At 45.0% G+C, this 26,604-nt stretch overlaps 1 protein-coding gene across 1 annotated transcript in view; it reads right to left on the bottom strand.

Moving 5' to 3' along the window:
- Positions 1-26,332, bottom strand: part of LOC138529173 (phospholipase A2 inhibitor and Ly6/PLAUR domain-containing protein-like) — a 64,628-nt gene extending 38,296 nt beyond the window's left edge. The window contains exons 1-2 of the mRNA XM_069640818.1: positions 26,199-26,332; positions 21,141-21,260 (exon numbers count right to left, since the gene is read on the bottom strand). Coding sequence (XP_069496919.1) covers positions 21,141-21,260; positions 26,199-26,250 — 172 coding nt within the window. The 5' untranslated portion in view covers positions 26,251-26,332. The remainder of the gene's footprint in view (positions 1-21,140; positions 21,261-26,198) is intronic.
- Between the last annotated feature and the right edge of the window lie 272 nt (positions 26,333-26,604).

Consider the following 26,604-nt stretch of genomic DNA (forward strand, 5'->3'; position numbering starts at 1 on the left):
TACTATAGACATTGTGAATTGCATCGTGGATGGAAGGTTTGGAATACATCCTAACCTCTGGCATTGCTCTCGACAACCCTCCAGACCATCGCTCTTCGCCTGCCAGGCCATAACAGAAGAGGAAAGACCATCTGCAAATAAGGCTTGGATCAACCCCAAAAGGGGCAGTCCAGCCCGAACTGCTTGGTCACATCCTTTCTGCACAAGACCATAAGCATCCCCAAACTTGTTTCGGCCTTGTTGGGCCTCATCAGTGAGGATTAGCTTGGGTCTCTAGATCCAGCAGGCACGGGACCCACGTTTGGGCATACCCGTCCCACTTGTGGTGACATCCTAACCTCTGGCATTGCTCTCGACAACCCTCCAGACCATCGCTCTTCGCCTGCCAGGCCTTGTCCTGCACTCAGTTCAGCGATCCAAAGGCAAGACAGCTTATATGGAGAGGATATTCCTTCCATATTCAATAGACTATTTATACATTCTAAGACTGCTTTTCCATCTTTTAACAGGACTACCGAGGCATACAATTAAGAAAATAACATTGCCTTTACTTAAAATTAATACTAAGAATAACAGCAAATGTGGGTGCCATGATTCACAACCTTATTAATGGTCTTTCTTCAGGACTGATAACAACAGGATTGTTGAGGCCCTAACAGACACTGTAGTATCACATTACTAAGCAAGTGATCTTTGTTATGAGCATACTATAGACATTGTGAATTGCATCGTGGATGGAAGGTTTGGAATACATCCTAACCTCTGGCATTGCTCTCGACAACCCTCCAGACCATCGCTCTTCGCCTGCCAGGCCATAACAGAAGGGGAAAGACCATATGCAAATAAGGCTTGGATCAACCCCAAAAGGGGCAGTCCAGCCCGAACTGCTTGGTCACATCCTTTCTGCACAAGACCATAAGCATCCCCAAACTTGTTTCGGCCTTGTTGGGCCTCATCAGTGAGGATTAGCTTGGGTCTCTAGATCCAGCAGGCACGGGACCCACGTTTGGGCATACCCGTCCCACTTGTGGTGACTTACGCAAAACAGACAGCCACTTGTGTATGTTGGAACCATTACCAGGGATCAAATGCCATTATGGTTCACTATGTTCCTCTCCATTTGGCTGTGGGGGGTAGCTGTATCAAGTTTAAATCAAAAGGATTCAAAGGGCGTGTGTGCAGCTACCCAGTATAATTGGAAATCTGGAGCTGTGAACCCTCCCCTGTGATGTGGTTCAGTTATTGCAGACCATTTCAGGCAAACTTCTCCAGAATGCCACATGAACTTAGTAACTAATGCATATAGCACTTTAAAGAATATATGGCAGGCCAGATCAGTATATTCTGGAAGTAATACAAGAATTTGGGAAGCACCACTATCTTCAGGGGAGAGATCTTGCTCACAAATGTAACCGGTAGCTGCAGTAATCTATTCATTTGTCCTGCTAATACTGCCAGGTAGGCCTGATGATTCTTTATATAACGAGTCCCATGTGTCCCCGATCTTAACAACTAAATACCAAAAGCCTGTAGGGGTCCAGATAAAGTCCTTAATGTCCACGGGCTTTAGAGTGCTGGCTTGTGAGGGGATAAAGTTCAGATTTAGACCTGTTCATTTGTAGGCCCGACAGGGCACCAGGCATAAGGCACATCTTGTAGGATGGGTTCTAGATTCATCTGCGGGTTACTTATTTACAATAAAACATCATCAGCATATAGTGAGATAATGTTGTAACTCCCCCTATGATGAGCCCTCTGTGTGAGTGATGTGGCCTCTTCATATCTGCAATTGGTTCGATGATTATGCCAAATACAAGTGGTGACAGCCTTGACGGGTACCCCATCCAATCAGTCTGGCTTCAGCATCCGGGTGGTGCAGAGGTTGGGCGTGCGATCCGTGTGTAAAAGACATAAATGCGCAATGAATTGTGGTCCGAACCCATAATGCACCAGTACTCTGTACATGTATTGCCAGGGCACGGAGTAAAAGGCCTTTTGGGCGTCCAGCATGGACAGTACCGCCTGCACACAGAGGTCTATATGAGCCATGACTGCAAATACTCTGTGCAGATTCAAGCTGGTGGAACTACCAGGTATGAAGCCAGAATGGTCTGGATGTTGCGAGGAAACAGGAATGAGAAAAGGACACAGAGGACACATGGTATTGGTTAACGACTTTTATTAAACAGTAAAGGGGTTAGAAAGTGCATCACTGTCTCTTATCTAGGAGGTATTACCCAATCTCAACCAAAACTAAGGGTCTGGCCTATGTCCAAAGCAAAAATTGCCTTTTCCCGAAATCCTATCCTAGCCCTCAAATTCTAAAACTAACTCTAAGGTATTGACTGTGACTTGAAAAGTACACACAAAAGTTCAACAAAAAGATACAATCCAACACAATTTCCAAATGGATAATGTTCACAATACCAGGGAATGGGTCCATTCCCCTGCTTTCTCTCCACCAAAAACAAAAGTTCCAAAGTATAAGTAAGTTCTTTAAGGTTCAAGAGGATGCCTCTCTCCTGTTGGTGTTACAATCCACATCAGGGGAAATAATTCCCTTCCCTAAGTCTTTTCTACAAACGTAATTCAAAACCCCAACGGCATCCCCCTTCTTTTTGATTCTCTTTTCAAAGTGACACAATTTGGGTGCAGGTCCCAGATTTGCAAGGCACCTGGTATACTCCCCTGCCAGGCTCTCTCATGTAGCTCCTTTACAAAATTTGGGTGCAGGCCCCAGACTCACCAGACACCTGTTATACTCTTGTACCATGTTCTCTATTTATTCCTGTATTTCTTGCATTCACACAGTTCCCATATTCTGTATTGTTTTCACCAAAACACTGGGTCTCAAACCCACTTTCGTTTACTTCATTTGTTGAATGTCCAATCACCTGGTATACTCCCCTGCCATGTTTTCTCTTTATTCTGTTATTTCGCAAACTACACCATTCCAATATTCAGCATTACTTTTGACAAAGTGTCGGGTCTCAAACTCTCTTTCATTCACTTTCTATGTTATATACCCCAGTGACTTACCCTCCTTGCTTGGGGTCACCCAATTTATGTACCTGGTGCTTGTCACTACTGGGTGGAGCTGCCGACTCTCCCCAGTGACCCAGCTTCCCATCACAGGGCTCATCGGCTTTCTCTGGCGTTCTTCAGGTCTCTCGTGGAAAACACATGGAAGAGCCTGGTGTCCCGCCTCCACTTCACAGGCTTACCGGCTTCGCCTGGTGGCTTCCACGTCCTTCATGGCTTGTGCCTTACTCCTGAGCCCTTCTTCGTGTTCGGGCAGAATAGGCACTGCTTCTTGGTTCCCGCGGTCACCAGAAAGGATCCTCTTCTCTTCCCGCTGGGATCCTAGCACGTCAAACCACATACTGCAGTCCTTCTTCTCTCGCCGTCTGCCCATTCGTCTGTGGGCTTCTCATGCCGGCATCCCCGGCAGTAACTAGTCAGTTGAAACTCTCCTTTATCTTCGGCTTTTCCATCTTTAAACTCCTGCTTCCAGGAAGGGATTTGCGTAGAGCCAATCGGCTTCCGCCAAACACTAGACGGCTCCTTCTGATTCTGCTGATTATTCGGCATTACTCTGCCCTTCTTTCTCATCTCAGTCTTTATTATTCTGTTGGTTGCAAAATAGTGAGGGATACTATCAGCAGGCTTTGAGGGTTGTTGAAGGGGGTGATCACAATATTCCATTAAGACATGAAGAATGGAAAGGGTATCCCTAAACGGGGAAAGTGGATTCCATGTCTCATCTGATGATGCCGGGGTCCCCCCGCCCCACTGAGGTTTGCCTCCCTTTATGTGATCCTTCCACAAATAGCCACCCCAGGATCAGGATCAGGTAGTGGTTGCCATATGAGGAGAGGCTACCCCTGGGAACAGAGTGATGACATCATCAGATTCATCAAAATGTATATTATGTGTTCCATAAGTGCATAAGTCTATTTGGCATTGATTTGGCAAATAATTTTCACATCTAAATTTATTTGCAACAATGGCATTTAGGACCCACAGTCCTCAACCAGTTTCCTGGATTTCAAGAGCACTATAATAATAGATTCTCTCATAGTTGCTGGTAGCCATTTACGCGACATAGCCTCTTCCCACACCTCCAAAAGTATTTTATTTAGAAGAGTTTTGTGATGTTTTTCAAATTCTACAGTAAGTCCGTCTGACCCAGGCGCTTTGCCTGAGGGGAGGATATCAATAGCTGTACAATGTCTTCTAATGTAATTGGTTGTTCCTACTGTGTCCTGGCATCACCTGATAGCTGTACACTTAAAACATCAATTTCAGAGTGGTGCTTGGAGTATGCTGAAGGTTGCCCTGCTTATTTAATCACAGAGCCTGCCTGATGACATCCTCCGGGAGCAAGTTCTGGGCATTTTGTGTGCCAGCTGGAGGTGACACTGATCCAGTGTTAATAGAAGGATCGCTAGAGGTTCAGTGAACTCCGGTAAAGGATTTGACTGTTTGGGAATGCAGGAGCTTATATGCGGTGCAACTACGTGTGGTAATGGGGGAATTGGTGTAGCTTGGTCTAATTTGTCAAGACTAAATTGTTGTAATCAACAACTGGAATACTAAAATCATAAGTGGCCTGTGAAACTGTAAACATATATTCGGCCAAAGCCCTCTCAACGATACGGGGAGGTGGCCATTGGCTGGGTAGGGGGTGTGGCAAACGTGAGTGCGCCCAGTTCCTTCCTCCGAACAGACCCATTTTTATTTAGTTGGTTGCGCCGCAGAATACATGAAGCGGAAGTAAGACTTCCAGAGGTGCAGGACAGTTTGTTGGGGTTGGGTGGGAGGGTGGTAGGGTGTAGGGTGGCATTGAGTTGGGTGTGTGTTCGTGGCTCTCCAGTATATTGAATAAGTCGTGGCTGGAACAGTGACAAAGAGGGGGTTGTGTAGCACTGCCAACCTAACACATGCAGACATAGTGAACGCTTGCAGTTGTCTATGCAGTTGTCCATGCAAATTAAGGTTGATGATTTTATGATTGGCAAGTGACAGGCGGTTCTCCAGATATGGGATTCTTTTGTAAGGGCCAACATCTGAGGTGACTGCCCTGGTTTTGGAAGCCAAAAAGCATGTACATACCTCCCTTGACGACCACTCTTTTAATCAAACTACAGGGATTGGTACACTCTTTGGGTTGCTGCTCCATTTACAGGGTAGTGCTGCATGAATGGTTGAGGGCAACAAACAGGCAAGGCTTTCCTTTCAGATCACCACCTGGTCCTCCCACTTCTTAGGACAGCCGACTGGCAGTGGAGGAGGGTGCGAATATAAGCGAGATGAGTCGAACTCTGGCACATTCCAATGTAGATATGTCAATTTTCCTATATCAAACGAAGATGGGTTTTGAATCGATCAATTGAAAACTGCACAGTCTTGTTTATAAAGTTGACCGTATGCAGCAGCGAATTGAAAAGGAGAGCGGAAGGATCTCCAAGGCAGAGCATCAGATTGGGGCACTGGAAGACTCAAGTACAGAAGTGTGTCATGCTATGAGATCTTTGCAGCAGGAAGTAACTGGGTGTGAGCCAAAAATGATGATCTGGAGGCCAGATCTCGGCAGAATAACACATGTATAATGGGGGTTCCCGAAACCACAAAGCCATAGAACATGAAAGTATTTATTGAAGCCGTATAATAGATGTATTGGCCCACCAACCCCTGTCTCAACAATTTCTGGTTGAACAAGCCCATTGTGGGCCAGACCCTAGGCCAGTGTTTGCCCATTAATTGAATTACAGGTACAGAGACATGATTATTCGGAAGGCAAGGGAACTCAGTGATCTTCAATTCCAGGTGTCCAAAATTTCTATCTACCCAGAATTCACCGAAACAGTAAAGAAGGCCTGCATATCATTTTTCTCTGTGAAACGTCAGTTGCGAGAGCGTGGGCTACAATATGCCATGCTCTATTCATCCTAGTTTAGAATGATTCACAATAGGAAAATACACTTTTATACGGATCCGGCAGAGATGGTGTTATTCTAGGAATCACTTCCCAAGTGTTGATGCTACTACAGGGCATGAGGACCATGGTTACGATACCGGTCGGACATATAAACCACCTATTGTATACGTTTACTGTGGCTATATGAAATGAGAGTACTTGACCGTTCTCTTATGATGTCGAATATTTTAGTGAGTCTTCACCGCCGAGAAGGGCTGGGGCACTATGAAAAATAAACCTCAAGAATGTAATAAAATTGCCTATCCTTATTTAGTAGTTCGATTGAAGTGGGTTGGGCCTCCGTGTCCGTTTAGGAGTGAGGCAATATTGCTGTCATCCCTGGGATATCTCCCACTGTTTTTGGTTTGGGGAGGGTATGTGTTGATTTGTGGGGATTTCACTACAAGTTGGGGAATGGCAGTGGGACAGAGTTGGGGAGGTGTAGGGGCTCAAAGGAGATTGGGTTTATATGTTCAAATCGGTGTAAGGATAAATAAAGAGAGTGACGAATGGTAGAAGTAATGTTCCAGATATAATATTTTTGGAAGTTTTATGGCCAGGAACGGGATGGGCTTAAGGTGGTCAAATGCACACACGTTACTCAGTTGGAATGTTCAAGGTCTAAATAACCCTGCTAAAAGGAGGGCATTTGTCACGTACTGTAAAAGACATCGAGCAAAGATCCTCATGCTCCAATAAATGCATCTAGTGGGGGCAGCGAACATCAATTTTACAATATCCTGGGGAAATGCACGTTGCTACGCATCCTGCTCCAGATTCTCTAGAGGGGTCTTAACCCTTTTACACAGGTCCCTAGGGTTTAAGGTGTTGCAGAAGGAATGTGATCAGGAGGGTCGTTATGTTATTAGCTCTGGGGTATTAGCATCTACACGTTTGACACTAATCAACATCTATGGACCAAACATTGATGATCCAGGAAACATAACGGGAAAGCGTCACTTTTATTCTCAAACTCATTTGATAATCGTTGGTTTAGATTTCACACTAGATACTATATATAACCCCACTTCTGAAATATATAGTGAATTCAGCAGAGGCAAGAGGTATAGTATCCACTCTCTGCTATCAGGGGCAAGATACAACCCCTAGGACAGATCTCCCTTGTCGGAGACGGTGGGAGGAGGAAAAAAGGCTGGGTCTAGACACTAAGGTGTGGTCCTATATGTGCATGTAAAAGTTGCCTTTGAATGCTAGGTTTAAATTGATTCCGAATAAAGTGTTGCATAGAGTGTATTTGACCACATCCCGATAGAGTAAGTTTGATACCTTTGTTAATGGTAGGTGCCCTAGATGCAGAGAGCCAGAGGGGGCTTTCTGCATGTGATCTGGACATGTCCTAAATTGTCTGAGTCCTGGAATCAAGTGTTGGACATGATAGGATGGATATTACAAGTTGAAGTCCCAACAGAAACTTTATGATGCATGTTTGGATGGCTTCCTGCACTGAGTAAGAGCGCTAGGAAGCTACTTTCTATTGGATTATTGTTGGCCAAACTATGTATCTGGATGTCATGGTCCAGTTCGGAACCACATGTGTTGGGTAAGTGGCTGAGAGACCGGATCTGGTGCAATTACACAGAATCTGAACTATGTAGAACAGCCCTGTTTAGTTCCAGGCCCAATGACATATGGGTACTATTTAGAGACTTCCTCAGAATTATGCAGCTGCTTGAGGAGGATGTGGAAACGCATAGGCAGATCATTGGGATGTGTATACTGAATCAGTTCACACTATTTAATGACATGATGGGCTCACAGGTTTTATCATTACAGGTGGTTAGCTATTCTGGGCATGGCTGGCAGGAAGTTAAATCAGGCCCAGAATTTCTTTGTGGACAATACATAGACTGCATGTGGGGAAATAGATGCATCCGTACACTTCTCTGCTCTATGTTGTACTATTCCCAAACGCATGTATGCTTTTGTTTCTTTACTGCTTTACTGATGTACTTACTGTGCTTGTATCACTATTTTTTCTGCTGTGAACCGACTTAAATAAACGTTGTTAAAAATAAAACATGCTAAACTACAATTGCACCAGGGTCTGTGCTATGGGCCTTGTGGCACCTTTGTGCAGTGAGAATGCTTTTTACTTCATATTGAGACTCTCGCTCTTAGGGCCTACATCTTAAAGACCAACCAGCAGCAGAGTATGCCGTATCAACCGGCAAAGAGAATTGTTTCTACGTTTAGGAACTGCTCTTCAGGCCTTCATCAATTGAACCTGCAAAGGGGCAGAAAATGTGATCTCTGCTTAGTTGGCCATTCAACGGGGGTATTGATCACAAGGTGAAGCCTACAAAGGCAGATAATTGTGAATTTTTTGCTGAGGAAACCAAGGAGATCTACAAAACTGTAGTGGGGTTTTGGGGCAAGAACTGAAAAATATCTGTGAACCAATCAGAGTGCCAAGATCATGTCTGCAATATCAATATGTAGGTGGAGAATAGCTTTAATATAAAGATAGCAGAAGGAGGATGGGGCTAGGGGAGATTTATGTAGAAGCATAGATAGCCAACCAGTCCTTCCTGCTCAGCTCTGACCACTTTATTTGTTAATGAGATATCTCATAGCATAAATGAGACTGCTTCATAAAGCTTAGTGTCATCTTCAGGTCACAGGCTTGATTCCAAATAAGATAGCTCCCAGGATTATTGCACCTGTTGCAAAGATCTGTGTGTAACCTAGCAGGTCCCAGATTCCCCTTCCAGTAACATCCCTGAAAGGGTTACTGCTCCTGTGCAACTTAATTTTGGAGTAATGGGTTGTGTGTCATTTGTTAATTGGGGAGGATTTCATCATGGGTAAGGATGCAGCTTGACTGACCAGACTTATGGGACATGTCAATGAATGTTAATCATTCATTTGTTTCACCACTGCACCCATATGCTTTTCATTAAAGGTTGACAGGGTGCGTTGTCCTTGTGCCTAGCATTAATGATCAGAGAATTTGTCACATATGTTATGGCTTGACTGATGTTTACAACATGCATATTTTATATTAATTAGAGTAGATAGGCTGAAAGCAAAGGCACTAGCTCCTACTTTGTGTCTGGGGTTTCGTTGATGTTTCCCCCTTTACAAACCAGAGAAAATTACTTTCTTAAACATTGACTTGGTGTTCCCAATGTATCCCCAAATTATGCAGTGCCTAACGGGGTGGGATCGGGATTAACGGAAGATGATCTTGTAGTAGCACCAGCCTTGCATTGGATAAGAGTGTGGAGTAACAGCAAGGCAGCATTAACTCATATTATTACACTGGCCACACCCCCTAGCGTTGCCCGGGTCTGTAGCTGACATGCACGTGGGGGTCTGCTATACCCTTGTGCATGTTATATTGTGTCCTAACTGCCTATTTTTAAAAAGTCGCAAAATCAGCAATCTCCCGGAATCACCTATACTGATAGCACAGGGCTGAACCCCGCCCTATGCAGGGCGAATGGGTCGGGTTGGTCAAATTTCACTATCGCCAGTACACCCAGACGGGTATGTCGACCGTAGGCCAAAATGTCAGCCCACCAACTGTTATGGGGCTAGAGCCAACCCCGAACATACAAACACCCTTTCACAAATATATAAATAGATTTATATAGAGCAATTCGGCCTCATTGTGAATTCCAAGGTTCGGTCACAAAAAGTGATCCATGTAGAGTATTAATGAACTTTCTCATTTTTTTAACCAAGGTTATATGGATTTAACATCTCGCCGACATTTAAAAACCTCTTTAGTGAATTATTATTATTCAGAAAGCGATAGTAAGGAATTAATTAAATAATGTTATCCTAACATGTACTTTTAATTTCGCATAATATTTTGGAATATTTGACATACAGTAATTCTAAATCTGAGTGATGCTTAAAACACGTGCCGGACTGAACTGTCTGTTAAGGCAAAATGTTCTTCTAATAGCTCAGCAGAGGATGAAAGTAGTTTGTAATGTCATGCTCTTCAAGAAGACTTACAGAGCTATGTTTTTCTCTCTGGTTTATATCCATACTAAAGAGTTTAATTCAAGGCCCATCCTAAGGGATATCGGTTTTACGCAAGACGACCTGTATTATGCTTTCTATTGATACGAGAGCTAGTGTTATGGCCTTGTTATCATAATCATATTTGCAGCAGGCTATGAAGGTAGGAACATCTTTTAATGCTTTTCAATTCTGATTTCATTCATGTCTCGCTCCCATGAGTCTATTGTGTATGTTAATCTAAGTGCTATGAATCACGTGTGTAGGTTTATCATCATGTTTTAATCTGAAATGAAGTGAACATAGTTGCGAGTATTTGTGTTTCTTGGTTTTTATTCTATTCTATTTATTTAAATGTTTATTATTGGATGTATTTTTGCACAAGTTTTATGAAATTGACTATTCTGAAATAAACTCAGATGATGATGAAATGAATTCCAACTCTCCGGAGTAATGTGAGGATGAGCTGCATTGATTTGTTTTGGCACAGGGTATTTCATTGAGGAGCGAGCTGGGAGCTTATAGAAAGATCATGCAATTGAGGTTCAGCTTCCTAGGCATTTGGACGAAACTAGTTACATGGTGATATTTGTTATTTTTGCAACTCCATAAAAGGGAGGTTCATTAGTGTTAAGATGGATTTCTAAACTCTGACCTGGTGGGCAGAGGTTTAGGAGGCCACCCTAGTTTAGTGGAACAGGGGAACCTTCTGGACAAACCAGGCCAATCTATGTTAGCTTGGCAGGCGGTCAAGACTAAGGGGGTCATTACGAGGTTGGAGGTAACCATACCGTAATTTGCGCCATGGTTACCCCCTTTCCAGGTACCGGGTCTGGGTTCCTTAAATGAGGAATTACTGGGCCATTCCAACCTTACAGGACCCGCTAATTCCTCATTCGAGGAACCCGGACCCGGTACATCCCCATTCCCATTCGAGCCCCCATAAGGCTCAATTGGAATGGGGAGGGAGCTAACAACGGGCCCCTTAATAACGGGCCCGTTGTTATCTCCCTGGTCTGCTAGCAGGACCCGCTAAGGGCCCCTGGTTTTACCAGGCACCCTTTGCGTGTCCTGCGAGCAGACTCGTAATAGGGCGGTAAGGGATTAACGCCCCCGGCACCTTTACTGGCGCCGTTAAGCCCTTACGGCCCACCTCGTAATGACCCCCTAAGTCTCAGCAGGGGTGAGAGTGATCGGAAGCCCATAATGAACACACACAGTAAAACGCAACAGATTACCCTTAGACAGATTTATCATAGGCCTTATAATCAAAACACGAATAAACCACATTTATGAAGAAACAGTACCACACAATATCATACACTATCTAACACTGAGGTCCATAGCATTGAGACTTGCAGCCCACTGACTATCCATCATAATGGGCCGGCCCTACAATCTACAGTATTGAGCACAAAGTACCTTACGCCTGCTCCACCCTGTTGGTCAATGCCCTGTTTTGGCACCACTGTCACTATGCCTGCCTCATCATGATTGCAATTGCACCTAATGTACACTACTTTTTATTTTCGAACTTAGGTCATTACATACCTGTGCTTTATTCCTTAAACTGCTATCATTGGTCGACAGCCTCTGTATGTAGAACTGACGCTATCTGCTAAATATCTATTCTAGGTTGCAGTACATTTGTGCTCTGCTCCCCACCAGTTATCATTGGTTGACATCCTTCTGTATGTAGAATTGACCTTATCTGCTAAATAACAAATCCAGGTTGCACTATATTTGGGCTTTGTTCCCTAACCGACTCCTTCTTCACACTGTGCCACCCTAACACACTACAACACCACACTGTCGAACCTAACGTGCCCTTGTTGTACTTGCTCATTGTGCTCATACTGAACCCAGTCGAATGTGCCTATGTTGAATGCTGCTTACTATGCTCATGCTGAACCCAGTCTAATGTGCCCGTGCTAAACATTGCTTACTGTGCTCACATTGAATTCAGCCCACCAGACTTAAGTTGAACCGAGCCCTGCCCATACCAATCCTAGGTCTATCTTGCCCATTCCGAATTTAGCCTACCTCTGTGTCTCTACTTGTAGACTTGTGTAGACTATAACGACCTACAACTGTCACTAGCATTGATTTCCTTCTGCTGCCAATGCTCTAAAGTGTTCCTAACTGAACTGTTTTATACCACCACTGCATTGCAGCGCCTTAACTAAACTACCTGTCTGTTGACACTCTAGTGCTAACAGTGCCTATATTTCACTGCCTCGACTATTACTGCACCAAGGCATCACAACTGAATTGCCTGTCTGACACAATATAGTGCTAGGCCTGTTGTCCAGATTTGACAGTATTACTCATATTTAACAGAATGTACCTATCAGGTATCTATTCAGCACTGCTGAGAGTAATCCTCCACCTTATCTACTCATCTAGCCATTCAAGACATACTTTCAGCCCTGCCTCTACAAACACCATACCTCCCACCATCATGACCCATTCCCACCTACCAACACCGCTCACCTTCCCACCCACACTGCCCCACCTATCTATCCCCTGTTGTCCTTCCACCAGAAATGTCAGACTAAGTGCCAGGCCACCCAAACTACACAAACCTCGTGCCAGGGACTCCCCCCATTCTAAACTGTCTAACTGGACTCCACCTGAGTACATAGTCACTCCCACCATTCGACCCATGAACAGACCTAAGCACAACCCAACCAGCTCTGTGGCCAAGCACAAGCCTCACAACATACCCACTCCACCCATTCCTACCAAAACCATCACCCCTCCCATTAGAGGTGCCTTAATAAATGCACGCTCCTTAGTCGGCCATGCTACAGACATAGCAGACCTCATTCTAGAAGAAGAACTGGACTTTCTAGCCATCACCGAGTCCTGGCTCCACGCAGCTCCTGTCCCAGCCTTCATGCTAGCTATCCCAGATGACTACACTATCCTCAGAGCAGATAGAATAGAATCCAGAGGCGGAGGTCTCGCCATAATTGCCAACACTCACCTCAATATGAGACTTGCCACCTCAGACAACTTCACAACTTGTGAATCGCTAATAGCTAAACTGCCCACTGCCAACTCTCAAACCCTCACCATTCAGTTATTCTACAGACCCCCTGGGCCTCTAGGCTCTTTAGAGGAGGATCTCACTACCATCCTTATTAACAACCAAAAGAATACGTCCCGGAGCCTCCTCCTAGGAGACTTTAACTTAGGCCTTAAAGACCCCAAAGACCCTCAGGCCACCTCATTGACAAAACCCTATCAGAATTAGGATTCACCCAAAGAGCGACCCTCCCCACCCACAACAAAGGGAGAACCCTTGACTGGGTCGCAGACTATAACTGTGTGACTTCCATCACCGCCATCTCACCTAGCCGTGGTCCGACCACCATCTCCTTACCTTCTCCCTCGAGGCCTCATGCCCCACCACTAATAACCCACTAGCTTCAGCCATCCCAACGAGAAATAAGAAAAACATTACAGCTGAAAAACGTATCCCTCTCGTTCTCCCGACCCTGAACCTACTATCAGCAACTTCCAATCCTCACTCCCTCGTAGATGGCTACAACAAAAGTAATGAGATCAGCTTTAGATCCCATTGCACCGTTAAAACTGAGAAAAAGCAAACCCAAAAAATACCTGAACACATGGTTCTCTCCCTATTTGAAAGCTCTCAGATTAGAGAAACGAAAAAAATGAACAGGTTTGGAGACAATCACCCTCGGATAATAATAAGCTGAACCTCAATAAAATAACTGCAATCTACAAAAAAGAAATCATAATCGCTAAACAAGAATCCTACAACTTGAGAATATCACAAGCCAACTCTAGTACAAAAGAATTGTTCACCATCATCAAAGAGCTGGAAACACCCATCCCTGTCCTTGACACATGTGTGAAAGATAAACAATGGTGCACCAGTGTCTAAAATGTCCTTGTTAATAAAGTTGCAGGACTACAAATCGAAATTAACAACAAGAAAGAATCCTTAACCCACTCAGCCCTCTTAGCCAACACCTCCTCCCTTATCCCACCCCATAACTCTACACCTAACCCCCTTTCCCGCTTCAGCCTCTCCAAAGTCTCCACGTTAGAGGTGGAAAAAATCATCCTCAACCTCAAACCCTCGAACTGCCAGGGCAACCCCTGCCCCTCACAAATCATCAAATATGCGGTAACAGACCTCTCAACCTTCATTACCAAGCTCATCAATGCCTCCTTCTCCTCAGGTAAAGAGTCTTGGGTTCTCCCCTTACTCAAAAACCTTCCTTAGACCCATCAATACCCACGAACTACAGACCCATCACCACCGTCCCCTTCCTGCTAAAAATACTAGACAAAACAGCTTATCTGCAAATACAACAATACTTAGAAATACATCATCTCCTGGGATTCCGGCAATCGGGCTTTAGACCCCAACATGGGACCGAGACTGCTCTCATTGATCTTAGAGCTCAAATTGACACCCTTAGAGACAACGGGAAAACTGCTCTACTACTTCTACTTGACCTCTCAGCAGCATTTGATTTAGTAGACCACAAAATTCTCTGCAACCACCTATACTTAGCAGCCCACTTCTCGCAAGAAGCCATCGGCTGGATTGAATCTTTCCTTAACAACAGGTCTATGCATGTCTTCTCTACATCAGCCTCCGCCGACCCTATCCCCATCACATGCAGGGTTCCCCAGCGATCATGCATCTCCCCTACACTGTCCAACATGTTCATGAAGCCCCTGTTTGATGATCTTGACGGTCTGGGTATCACTTTTACCAATTACGCCAATGATACCCAGATCCTCATCCCGTTGACGGGAGATTACGACAAGGATTTGGCCTTGGTGAACAGGGTGTACCTCATCATGCAGGCATGGATGGCCTCTCACAGTCTATGCCTGAATAATGACAAGACCGAGCTCATCATCCTTGGTTCCACTCCTAACTTAAACAAACTGGATCAAAACTACACTAGCTTCAGCATAGATGGCAACTATTTTAAGGTAGCCAAGGAAGTTAAAACTTTAGGATTCTATCTAGACTCCACCCTATCCTTCCGTAAACAGGTTAGTTCCATGGCCTCATCTACAGCCCACACATGCAAACTAATAAGAGCAGCCAAACCCTTCCTTTCAACCCAGAGTGGTACCACCTTAGCCAGAGCCCTAATCCTATCAAAACTGGATTATTGCAATGTCCTATATGTAGGAGACAATAAATATGTTACAAACAAAATCCAGATTTTGCAAAACAATGCTCTCAGAGCAGCGCTGAGTATCGCCAAAAAAGAACATATCTCCAACATTAGGAGAGCCCACAACTGACTAACCACCACTGACAAAATTATGTTCAAGGTAGCCTCTTTGACACACAAATGCCTCAACAATGCAGCCCCTCGCTACCTAGTTGACAGAGTCAAGAGATGCACCCCCAACTGATCTACCAGAACTGCCATGCCAGCCTACTCACAGTCCCTAGGTTCAAACAAACCAGACCTGGGGGCAACATCTTCCAGGTGATAGCAGCCCAACACTGGAACTCCTTGCCACCAACCTTAAGGACACCTCAAACCTACCCCCACTTTAGGGGCAACTACATTCAGTGGATAAAGGAAAATGACCACTAACCTCACCCTTGCTTGCCCCACTATGTACATTTGTAAATTGCCTGTTATTGTATCTGCCTTTGTAACTGCAACTGCACTGACCCATGTACACACCTGTAATTACTGTACAGCACTGTAACCAAGCTGAGAATGACCTTGCTGCTCTTGCGCCCTGATACCCGTGGCTCTGGCGCGCATTACAAATGAATAAACATAAACAATAATGCGATTAGCCTTAGGCTGATGATGGGGGAAGAAAATAACCACAAACTGTAACAGTGAAGGGGTTAAATCAACACAAATATCAGTTTAGGCAGTCCTTCATCAACAATCCCTAACTTATGAAGTCCACCCCTAAGATGAGAGGAGCCTAGTGCTGAAAGTACAATTGTGCGTTAACAACACGCGGTCATGCGTAAATGAAAAAGTGGGTGGGGCTTGAGGTGATGAAAAATAAGTTCCTATTCCTAGGAGAGGGTCTACCCTTGCAGATAGAGTGACATTCGGAGTTCGCGAATAGCTGGGTAGCGCAGGCTAACCCAGCCCAGGTGAGTATCTTTTGAGGGACACTCATGTGCAAAAGTGAAAGGATGTGCCAGGGGGCCACCGGTAAGTTAGGAAAGTACTCACCGAGCCTCGACACAGACTGGACCAAACGTTAGCAGTCTAGCCCACTTTGCCTGTTGGTGTTAACCCTGCAGATTCAGGACGCTGTGGCTCTCAGCGGTTGCGGTATGGGACGATCGTCTGTTACGGGAAGTTTGCTTTTTCTCAGCCTTTGAAGGAAGAAGAAGATTTGTTCCAGCTTCAACAGGGCGACACAGGGATGGCAAATGCTCATGGCGTGGTGCACTCTTGTAAATCACAGCCCAGAGGAACTAGGACAAGGAGATTTGGTGGTAGAGGGCCCAGGACCACAAGCTAGCAATTCCTCAAGTCTCGAGTCCCAACTTGGGACGGCAGCGTTCCTGTGGTGATACCCTGCGTTTGAGTTGGTTACTTCAATGGATGGCCCAGGAACACTTCCGAAGAGGCTCTTTGCGAGGGTAAGTAGGAGAAGCCAAGCATAGTTGTTCCCATGACTCCAAAGGGGTGAAGCGCCCTTGTGTGCCTTCTTGGTTCCATGAACAAACAGGTGTCTGCGGGGACAACAGCGGGGTCAGGGTGCCAAACCTTCAAAGCATGTCACTGGCGGTTCCTCGAGTTTGCTTTCTTCTTAAGGATACTTGGCTCCTTATGAATTTCAGTGTGAGCCTCAGTAGATCGACCTGGTATGGATGCAGAGCCCCTTCTCTTATCCAAGATTCGATTCCTGCTCAAATCTCAGATAGCCAATGGAATATCTGCTCTCTTGCATGCACACCAGACGTGGGCCAATCGTAGCCCACGGTGGTTCCAGTCATACTTGCACCAGTAGTTTGGATTGGGACCAGACAGTCCCAACCCTCTTCCTGGGCACTAGCACATGTGACAAGCAGGAGCCCGCGAAAGTTGAGGTTTCCGCGGGAGGCTGCATGCCCAAATAAGGAATAACCAGGTCCCTCCACCTGGGGGAAGGCAAAGACCCCTATGCGCGGTACTCTAAGGTACTTGGCACATAGATAAAAAAGTTACCAAGAAATGGCAACAAAGTGGAAAACTAAGGGAGACACAGTTTCCCAGTACTGACAGCCTGAAGGGCATGTCAGTTTCCCCATAACAAATGAGCGAAAGCCCAGAGGAGTGTAGCTGAAGGCTGTGCTCCACTGGAAAAAAGTCAGGTTAGGTACTCCAAATAAAAGCAAAACGTTTGGGAGGTTCACAAACGGAGGGAAAATTGCACCTAAGGGGAATCTTTCCTAACAATTAGCACATGTAGTATGTACAGGGGAGGGCCTTCAGAGGGTGCAGCAGAAATCATGTGTACACAAGTGACAGCAGGCATTCAGAAATACAGTCATGGTGGAGTGCAGCCTCTGGCAGAACAGAGTGCATTGAAGAACAGAGATATAAGCGAAAAGTAAGAACAGGAGCATGGCATAATGAACTCATGTAGAACTGGGATATTAGGCAGGAGTTTCCTGTCCTCCCTATGAAAGCTGAAGAGTGTCCTGTTCAGAGATCTGAAATCTAGACCGTGCCTCTATGCTCAGTAGCTGTCCTGTCTTCATATACCTGCATTATCAACTCCATGCACATCCTTGAAGCTCATATTGTACTTTCCAGAGAGACAAAGAGAGAGAGAGGCAGTGTTTATAGGGAGACTATGAGCCTTTGGAGGTGAATTTACATCTTGTAGAACCAACTGTGAGTCTCGGTAAGACCTGTATAAGAAACGACTGACTTCGTCAACTAGGACAACTAGTTGGACAATATGAAGTTTTACATGGGCTTGAGGCATGGCTTGATGTGGACTTGAATGTGTTGTTTTGTTGTTTACAGGTTAATTAATTCATTGATTTTTTTATAGCACTCTATAGTCTCTAAGCACAGGATTGGGATTCAAACCTCGGTTTTGCTCTGCATTGTCTTGATTCCAAGACAAATGTGTTACCCCTGAACTATCATACTGGCCCAGGTTTCCAGACTTCAATATGGTTTTGGAGTGAGGTTTTAGATCTCAGTGCAACTGACACAGAGCCATAAATGGGCTTTGGTTTGTCATTTTCCCAAATGGGTAGCATTGGAGAGGCATTGATGCAGCCTTAGGTTAGCTTTCTTAAAGGTGGAGTATGAGCTATTGTTCATAGTGCCAGGTGTGTACACTACAGAGGAAACAAAGGCTGAGAAGACAAGATTAGCCAAGACCAATTCTAATGCATGCCAAAAGAAGGTGATAAGATATTGTCAAGTGGGAAGATGGTACCAGTCCTTTTCCCTTAATAAGGGATTTCGGAAGTGTTATTTCTTTACTGGATATACAGATTCTGACTTAACAGTCCATATTGCACCCACCACCAGGCTTGAATGTGGATTATTTTGTACTGGCTTTGGTTTACTGCACATGTGATAAGATCGGACCGAAGGGTCTCAAGCCCATCTCGGTTCTTCCATTAGATAGGGGTTGGAAAAAATGAATTAATCATGTTCCATGAGTGTTCTCTGTTAGAGTGTAGTGTAGTTCTGGACTGATTTGTTTACACGGGTGAGCAAGCACTTGGGTCCTCTGCTGAGAAGGCTCCAAGTCCTGTACAAGGTTGCAATGAGAGAGTTACACCAGATCAGGGAGAGCTATTGGTTTTGTTATTTTCAGTTTGCTGCTGCTATTCCCTTCATGTTTACAACCCAGCCTTGGCTCATAGGAAGCAGATACCCATGAGATGGCGGGTGGTATCATACCACTGGTGGTCTCCTCTGTGCAGGATAAGTGTGCTCCGCTGTGGTGTTAATGTTAATGTTAATGTTAATGTTAAAGGACATTTGTACTGCGCACTATCACCACCGGAGTGGTCCCCTGGCGCTCTGGCGGCTCTGAAAGAGGGGGGGGGGGCGGGTGAGTTAGTGGGTGGAGGTTGGAAAAGTGCAAGAGAGCTGTGATGTACTGTTGGCAGGCTCAGCCCGGTGGGTCCGTCGGCTGGGCCTGGGGTGTATGCGGCCGGTAGTCGTTGTGTACTGATGTGCGCGTCTATGTGCATTTATTGTTTTGTTGTTGCAGTGTGGTGAAGTTTGTGCGGTTTGTTGTGCTGGAGGTTTGTGGTTGTGTTTGGTTTGGAGTTTGAGAGGTGTAAGCGGAATAGGAAATTGTTAGTGGTCTCGGTTAGTTGGCAACTATATCCTGGTTGACCGGTTGTGCTCACGTAATCTCGCTCGATGGGGTTCTTGGGCATCATGTGCCTCTGGAGGTTCGTGCTCGTTTTGCATACGAGACCCCTTGAGCATCTCACTGCCTCTTCTGCCCGTTCTGTCAACAGCGTTGCATGCTCCCCCTGCAAGTGTGTGAGAGGTTGGTGATGCTGGCCATGTTTAAGGATGGATTAGGGGGAGGGGCAGTCCAAATTTATGGGGAAACTCGTAAAACTCTGCAGAAATATTTGTCATACTTATGTTGAGTTGGAAATTTCATTGTAACAGAGGGGAAATAGTCTGTAAATGTCCAAACATTTCAAAACCTGCATTTAATTTCTAAAATATCCAGAGAATTTTAGAAATCTGTGCTCAGAAGTAGTCTGTATATTCTACAGGAAAATGTAACACCCGCCCCTCCCAGATTTGGGCTGCCTCGGATTTAGGGTGAAGAATTAAATGGAAGGATGGCCTTGACCTGCTGCAGAGTTCTCTGGAAACCGTCACGTGAGAGGTTTGAATGTGGACAGTGTACAAATTATTTTCCATCATTCCAGGATACATATAATGTGTGCCATTGGGGTATGTAATAATAATAGCTAGAGCACTGTGCAAAAAACGTAACGTTTGCAATATAATCCTCAGCGAGAGAGGCATAGGCCAATAAGGAGGCCAGCAATGCAGGCAGAATCTGCCAATAGAATTCTTTACCTGCTTTCTGTGCCTCTGTCTGTAAAGGATGGCCATCTGCAAGGGTGTGGGCTGCTCATCCATAATGGGTGACGGGCGTCGACATGTCACATAATGGATGAGCCAAGCAAGCAGCTGAGGGTACGCTCCTGTGCGGAATTTAACTGAACTGCCAAAGGGAACCGGAGTGCCCAATGAGATATGCCAGACGGGGACATTTTGCTTCCCCAGCCTTGCATCACCGAGTAGGGATGCAGGCTGCTAGATGGATGAATGTGAATGTGAGAGCCAGTGCTCCTGTGCCTTGGGTCAAGCAGCAGCATGATGGAGGTGCTCTGGCTCCACTGTGCATATGCAGGAGCCAGAAAGCACTCTCATGCCTCCCACTTCCTGCTCCACTATCCATTCACACGCCTTGTCCCCACTAATCTGTCCCTGTTGTCAGCTGCAACTATGACTGCCTTGGGAATAGTATTAATATTATAATTATTTATTAACTGTTTTTTTTATAACACGCTTAAATTAAATTATTTGCCAAATACAAATACAAAAAGAATAATGATTTCTAAGCCCGGACCTGCAATTCGAACCTGTGTTGCTTTGCATCACCTTGCTTCCAAGGCAAGCGCGTTGCCACTGAAATGGAAATTACGCCCTCTACCTTTTTCAGCATCTTAGTTTGTAGTTTATTTTAAGGGAAATTGGATACAGGTATAAGTGGTAACCACAAATTCCTTTAAAAAATACTATTAGCACACCATCCCATTTTAAAGCTTAAAGTCTAAACATTCGATGATCGCCCATGATCTTTTAACCAATGTTGCGTAGGTGAATGGTTTCGTTTTAGGTTACTAACTTAGCCCACTTTTGAGAGGCTTAAATTGCCTCTCTTTGCAGCTCCCACAACTGACACGTTATTGAAAACTGGGCTCCTGCTTTGTTTATGATGGCGTTTTGAGACATTCCATCCAAAACTACTACAGCAGAACGTTTCATGTAAACGTTCAAAATCTCGTAAAGTTTCAAAACAGGTGACGAATACGCTGAAAAATGTATAAGAATTTTTGGCAGTGCCATGAATTATGTCTTGGTTGGCAGTGGAGCCACAGTTTGCACAAAACACTCACCATTATTGCTTTTCTCCAGACCTTTGATGCAATGTGTGACGTTATCAGGACAAGCTGCAAACACGCCACTGCAACTCTCAGCGTTCATGTTGGTGCAATGTTCACAAATAAGAGAATTCCCTGAAGAGAAAGAGAATGTTTATGCTCTAAGTTTCTCAAGATTCCACTTAAAAAGACACACAATGATGTCCAAAAGGAAAACTAAAACGACGTGTGTCCTAAAGAATCACCTGTTGCAACTTCTCATTGAAATATGGTAATGCATTGGGTGCAATTTATTTATTCAGCACTGACGAAGAATTCACATAAACACATGAGAAACTGATACTTTTTAAGGAAAATGTTCTATAGCATTAGCAGAAAACTAACCATTACATATCCTGTTTCACTAAAAATTGTTAACTTTGGAACAATGGATGTCCCGTGCTATGAGAAATGATGGTTGCCGGTGTCACCACATTAGCTATTCGAGCACAGAAACGTAACAGCATAACAACGTACACCCTTGTTACAGTAACACGATATGTGCAAACCATATATACTCTGGAAATGGGCCGCAGCGAACCATCTAGGTAGAAAACTAAGGCTCGATGAGATTTTATTTTGCTTGAAAACTCTGTGCGAGATTGTGGTACGAGGGCGTGTGTATTCAGCAGAACCAGACTCATAGCTCACATACCATCCCCTCCAATGCAGTCCTCTGGCAGAATATGGGGGAAAACATTCTCCCTTTGGGATCTTATTGCAGAATAGGTCTCCAGGAAAGATGGTGTTCTGCAATTAAATCTCAGTGGTGGGGTGGAGTAGAGGGAGAGTGTGTGCAGAGGCACATGTATTTCACAGTAGGATCACAAGTCACAGACCTCCCCTTCCTCTGCAGCCCTCAGACAGAACCTGGGGAGGAGGAAAACATTGTTTGAGAAGTGGTGAGAAAACCAATTATTTTCCCTCTCCCGAGATTCTAATTCAGAATTTAGTGTTCAGTGTAGAGAGTGTACAGCGGAACATGCATTTCAGAACACATACTGCAATAGTGTCTGAAAGTTGGGCCATAGAGCGCAATGCGGAGGGCAAGAAGTGCCAGGTGTTGGTTGAACAGCCAGGGAGAGAGATTAGAGCCTTGGGGAACACGACAGGTAGAGATAGAGATAGAGGAGAGGAAGGAGCCAAGTTGGAACCGGGAGGGTCGATCGAAGAGGAAGGAATTCAGACAAGCCAGGGCCTGATTGGTGATACCCAGGTAATCACAGAGACGGTTGAGCAGAATGGCATGGTTGACTGTGTCAAAGGCAGAAGAGAGTTCAAGTAAAATGAGGACACAGGGGCTGTTGGAATCAAGGTTGGAGAGCAGGTCTTCACGGATGTTCAGGAGAGCAGTTTCTGTACTCTGGCCGCTCTGAAGGCAGACTTATGGTCATGGAGACAACCAACAAATTCAGTGTGCAGATTAAACTGGGAGATGGCCAGCTTTTCAAGGAGTTTGCCTACGAAAGGAGTAATGGAGATTGGACGATAGTTAACCAGGGAAGAAGGGTCGGCAGAAGGTTTCTTAAGAAAAGGGTGCACAAGGGAGTGCATCAGGAGGGCGGGGAAGACTCCGGTGGTGAAGGAGTAGTTGCTGCCAGGTGGTCAATGTGGACCTTGATGGTTTTGGAGAAACAGTGGTAAACCTGTTTTGACAAGACTTTCATAGATCAGGCTTGTCTAGAAACCTCATCTGAGGAGAACAGGGGAAAGGCAGAGAAGGAGGGGGAAGAGGTGGCCGAAGAAGGGTAAGAGGAAGAGCAGGGAGTAGAGGGAGGAGGGGGGGGGAGAGAGAGGATAGGATGTCCTGAGTTTTAGAGATGAAATGAGAAGCCATGGCCGTGCAGAGGGTCTGGGAGGGGGCAGGAGAGGTAGAGACTGCAGCAGGATTGGTCAGCTCCTTGCAGATTTTAAAGAGTTTGACCTCGTTGTTAGATGCCGCGGAGACGCAGGCTCTCTTCTTGGTGCAGACAGAGAGCCGATATTGCCTTTGGAGCAGGCGGCAGGCCAATTTATCAGAGGATGTGCAGGAAGCACGCCATTTTCTCTCCGCCACCTTGCACTTGCGTTGAAGGGTGCCGAGGTCTGAGTAATATCAAGAGTTGCACTTGACTTTGGGCTTCAAGCAGATCCTCATGACAGGGGCAAGAACATTGAGAGTATCAGATATAGCAGAGTGGAGCATGTAGAGGGCTGTGTCAGGGTGTGAGTCAGCTGGGGGTAGATAGGGGGGAGTGAGAAAGTGGCGGTGAAAGCCAGTGCTGGAGTTGGATTGGCCTGGATTGGCCTGAGCGGTAGAGAGGGTAAGATCGGAGGAAAGGGGAAAGTGATCACTCCAGGAGAGAGGAGTGTTGAGAGGAATAGAAAGGGGAAGGTCCGAAGAGATCAGAACATCCAGAGTGTGCCCTGCAGAGTGAGTAGGGCCAGAGGGTAGAATAGAGAGTGACAGAGAGTCGCAGAGGTCACGAAAGAGTCCAGTGGAAGGACAGGAAGTATCCAGGTGGATGTTGAAGTCTCCAAGATGGAGAAGATGAGTGGTTGCGACCAGGAGGGAAGAGGAGAGGTCTGCCCACTTAGAGAGGAAGGTGGAGATCTGACCAGGAGGCCCATAGATGGTAGCCACAGTAAGGGAATGGCCAGAAGAGAGAGCCTGCAGATGAGGCATTCGAAAGAGGAGTAGGCCTGCGTAGCAAAAGCAGAGGCAGGTATCCACTAGGGGAAGATCAGAGTACACCACCTCCAAAATGGTTGGATCTGGGCGCAGAGAGGATCTTGTAGCCATCAGGGAAGAGAGTGTCAAAGTCTGTGACAGAGCTGGCCGTAAACCATGTCTCTGTGAGACCGAGGACATCAAGGTCAAGTTCCTGCAGGAGGCGGCAGATGTCAGAGGAGTGTTTGACAGCTGAGCAAGAGTTTAGAGTGGCAATATGGAGAAGGTTGCTATCCTTGAAAGACTTCTGGGGAGGGGTACAAATCAGAGGTATGCCCTGCGGAGGTGTAGAAGCAGCTCGAGGCAAGACAGAAGAGGAAGGAGGAGAGGGCAAGGTAGGCAGGGAGGAGGCCTGCCTACCCCCCTCGCTGTCCTATACAATCTACCCTATACATTTTGTACCCAGTTGGCAGATTATTATCAACAGCGACCTGAGCGGTATAATGTAGACAGGTTTCCGTAAGTGCAAACACATCAGGTTTATACATGGTAATGTAGTCAGCAACCTCCGCCCAGTATTTAACTAATGAGCGGGTGTTCAACAGGGGTACAATTAACAGTTTGTCCGAGAGTATTTTATCGTCGTCTGTTTTGATGCCTAAGGTAGAATTACCGTCCCTGAAGAATTCCTCTTGGATCAGTAGAATAATCTGATTACTCGGTGAGAGAAGGGTCTGTATTACTAAACCCTCATTAATATTAGTTTCCACCGCATTGGATTGATTATAAGTGATCCAGGAATGAGGTAGCTTGAAATAAAGTATCTTATATGGTAACCATAATTGGAAGGGGAGGGGGACTTATGTGTATTATATCTGCCTCTGTAGTAATATCACTGCCAGGGTGCAGAGCTAACAATAGGTATTTTCCCAGGATTTTAGCCCATTTGATTTGAGCACGGGTTCTCACTGGAATTGACTTAATTAATACTGCAAAATAGGTAGAGGGGCACAATGGCAGGGAGTCTTACCTAGTATTTTAAGAAAGAACTGGAATAGAAGGCAACAAACCTCTCAATCGAATATGTGCGCCCTTCTGGAATATATGTTCTTAGAGCAATACATTAGAAATACTGCATTTAATACCAACTACATAGCTTTGGGTGGAGATTTGGATGGTCCTACTTTTGTCTTAACCTCACGAAGTTGTGAGTGCACATTTGGACTTTTATAGAAAAAGCTATAATCAGAAACATCTCTTCTGTATCTTCCATTTGTAGTTCTCTGGCAGACTGCTCTTTTCTTTGCACAAAGGCAAGCCTCACTAGTTTCACCCTCCATTAACAAGTTACTTGCCATGGTGGCATTAACGTCTGGAAAAATGCCTATCATCTGCCATCTCAGGAGAACGGCTTGTTACGAGATGGTGCAGAGTTTGTTCAAAAATACTTGGTCATTTTACCTATAATTCCTGGAGCTATTAATCAGAGCTGTGTTTCTACTAATGTTGCCACCTTCTGGGCCAAAATCCTTCGCATTCCTTAAGACTAATGACTCTGACATCATCATCTTTGAGTGCCTGGAGACCATGCAAATGGCAGTGGTGTGCGCCTAAATCAACATAACATAACATAACATAACATCTCCAGAACAATCTCCTTTCCTTGATTGCTTTTTCCCACATCTACCGTTTGTTGATTCTCAGTGATTCCAGTAATTCTGAATTCACGTCAAAGCCTTCATTTACCATGGAGTCACTTAGTACATCTTTCATGTTACTCCATAGATTATAATATTTCAACTTTACTTTCAATACTCTCTAACATTGTGTAAATAACTCTGATGCAACTACGATAGACCTCTAGTTTCTGATGGAAGTGTTCCTCTTTGTGAAGTTTGCGCAATTTACACAGATTGTATAAAGTAATTTATGACACTGCTTACACCAAAACAATAGATTCTACGTAATTTGACCCTATTTTGTTCTATACTCAAGACTGTTAATGTTCCAGAACATAAGTTCCTGCCTGATAAATTATTTTACTATCAACGTAATAGAAATGTGTTTACCAGTAACATAGTCTTATCAGCAATTCCCACCATTAACTTTCGGGATGAGGAGGCTGGCTTTCTGTGTTCTCTTCTGACTCCCAATTAGTAAAACTCATTTACGGGCAGCGGGTTCTCTGTGCATTTGGTAAGTGTTTGGTTAGCAGGTTCTCCGTGCATTAGGCCATCCACTTTTGCTGGGTTAGGGGCCTAATAGAAGGGCCTCCTATGACACCATTCCTTTCTCAGTCGACCTCGAACTTCTGAGCAACAAATTAAACAATTTAAAATATGCAGATTTAAGAAAATAATGCAAAGAAAGTAATCATATCTCACCTTCAGTGATCACAGCAAACAGGACGGCCACGGCTGTGAGGAACATCCTCATGGTTCTGGTTGTGGATGGAGCTGGGTGATGCAGAGGAACCTAAAGTGTGCAGCTTCTCTTATCCTCTGTACAGCTCCTCCACAGGACATGACTTTTATACTGTTGAAATGAGGAAGGGGGAGTCGTCCCTATTTGATGGGAGGAGGAGCAGAAGTGGCAGGTCTGCTGTTCCAACTGCTGTGTGATTGGGTGCACTGTTGATGCTTTGTGGCACGCCCCTAGCAAACCTCTAAAGAACCGTGTAGCATGATGTAATGCACTCAACAACATCAACTTGGTTAAATGGAGAGATGTTTCTTTTCCCCTCCTTCGTGATTAAAGTTTCAAAAATAGATGTAAACGCATACCAGAAAA

This window comes from Ambystoma mexicanum, chromosome 1q (assembly GCF_040938575.1).
Source record: "Ambystoma mexicanum isolate Mex_15411 chromosome 1q, UKY_AmexF1_1, whole genome shotgun sequence".
NCBI lineage: Eukaryota > Metazoa > Chordata > Amphibia > Caudata > Ambystomatidae > Ambystoma > Ambystoma mexicanum.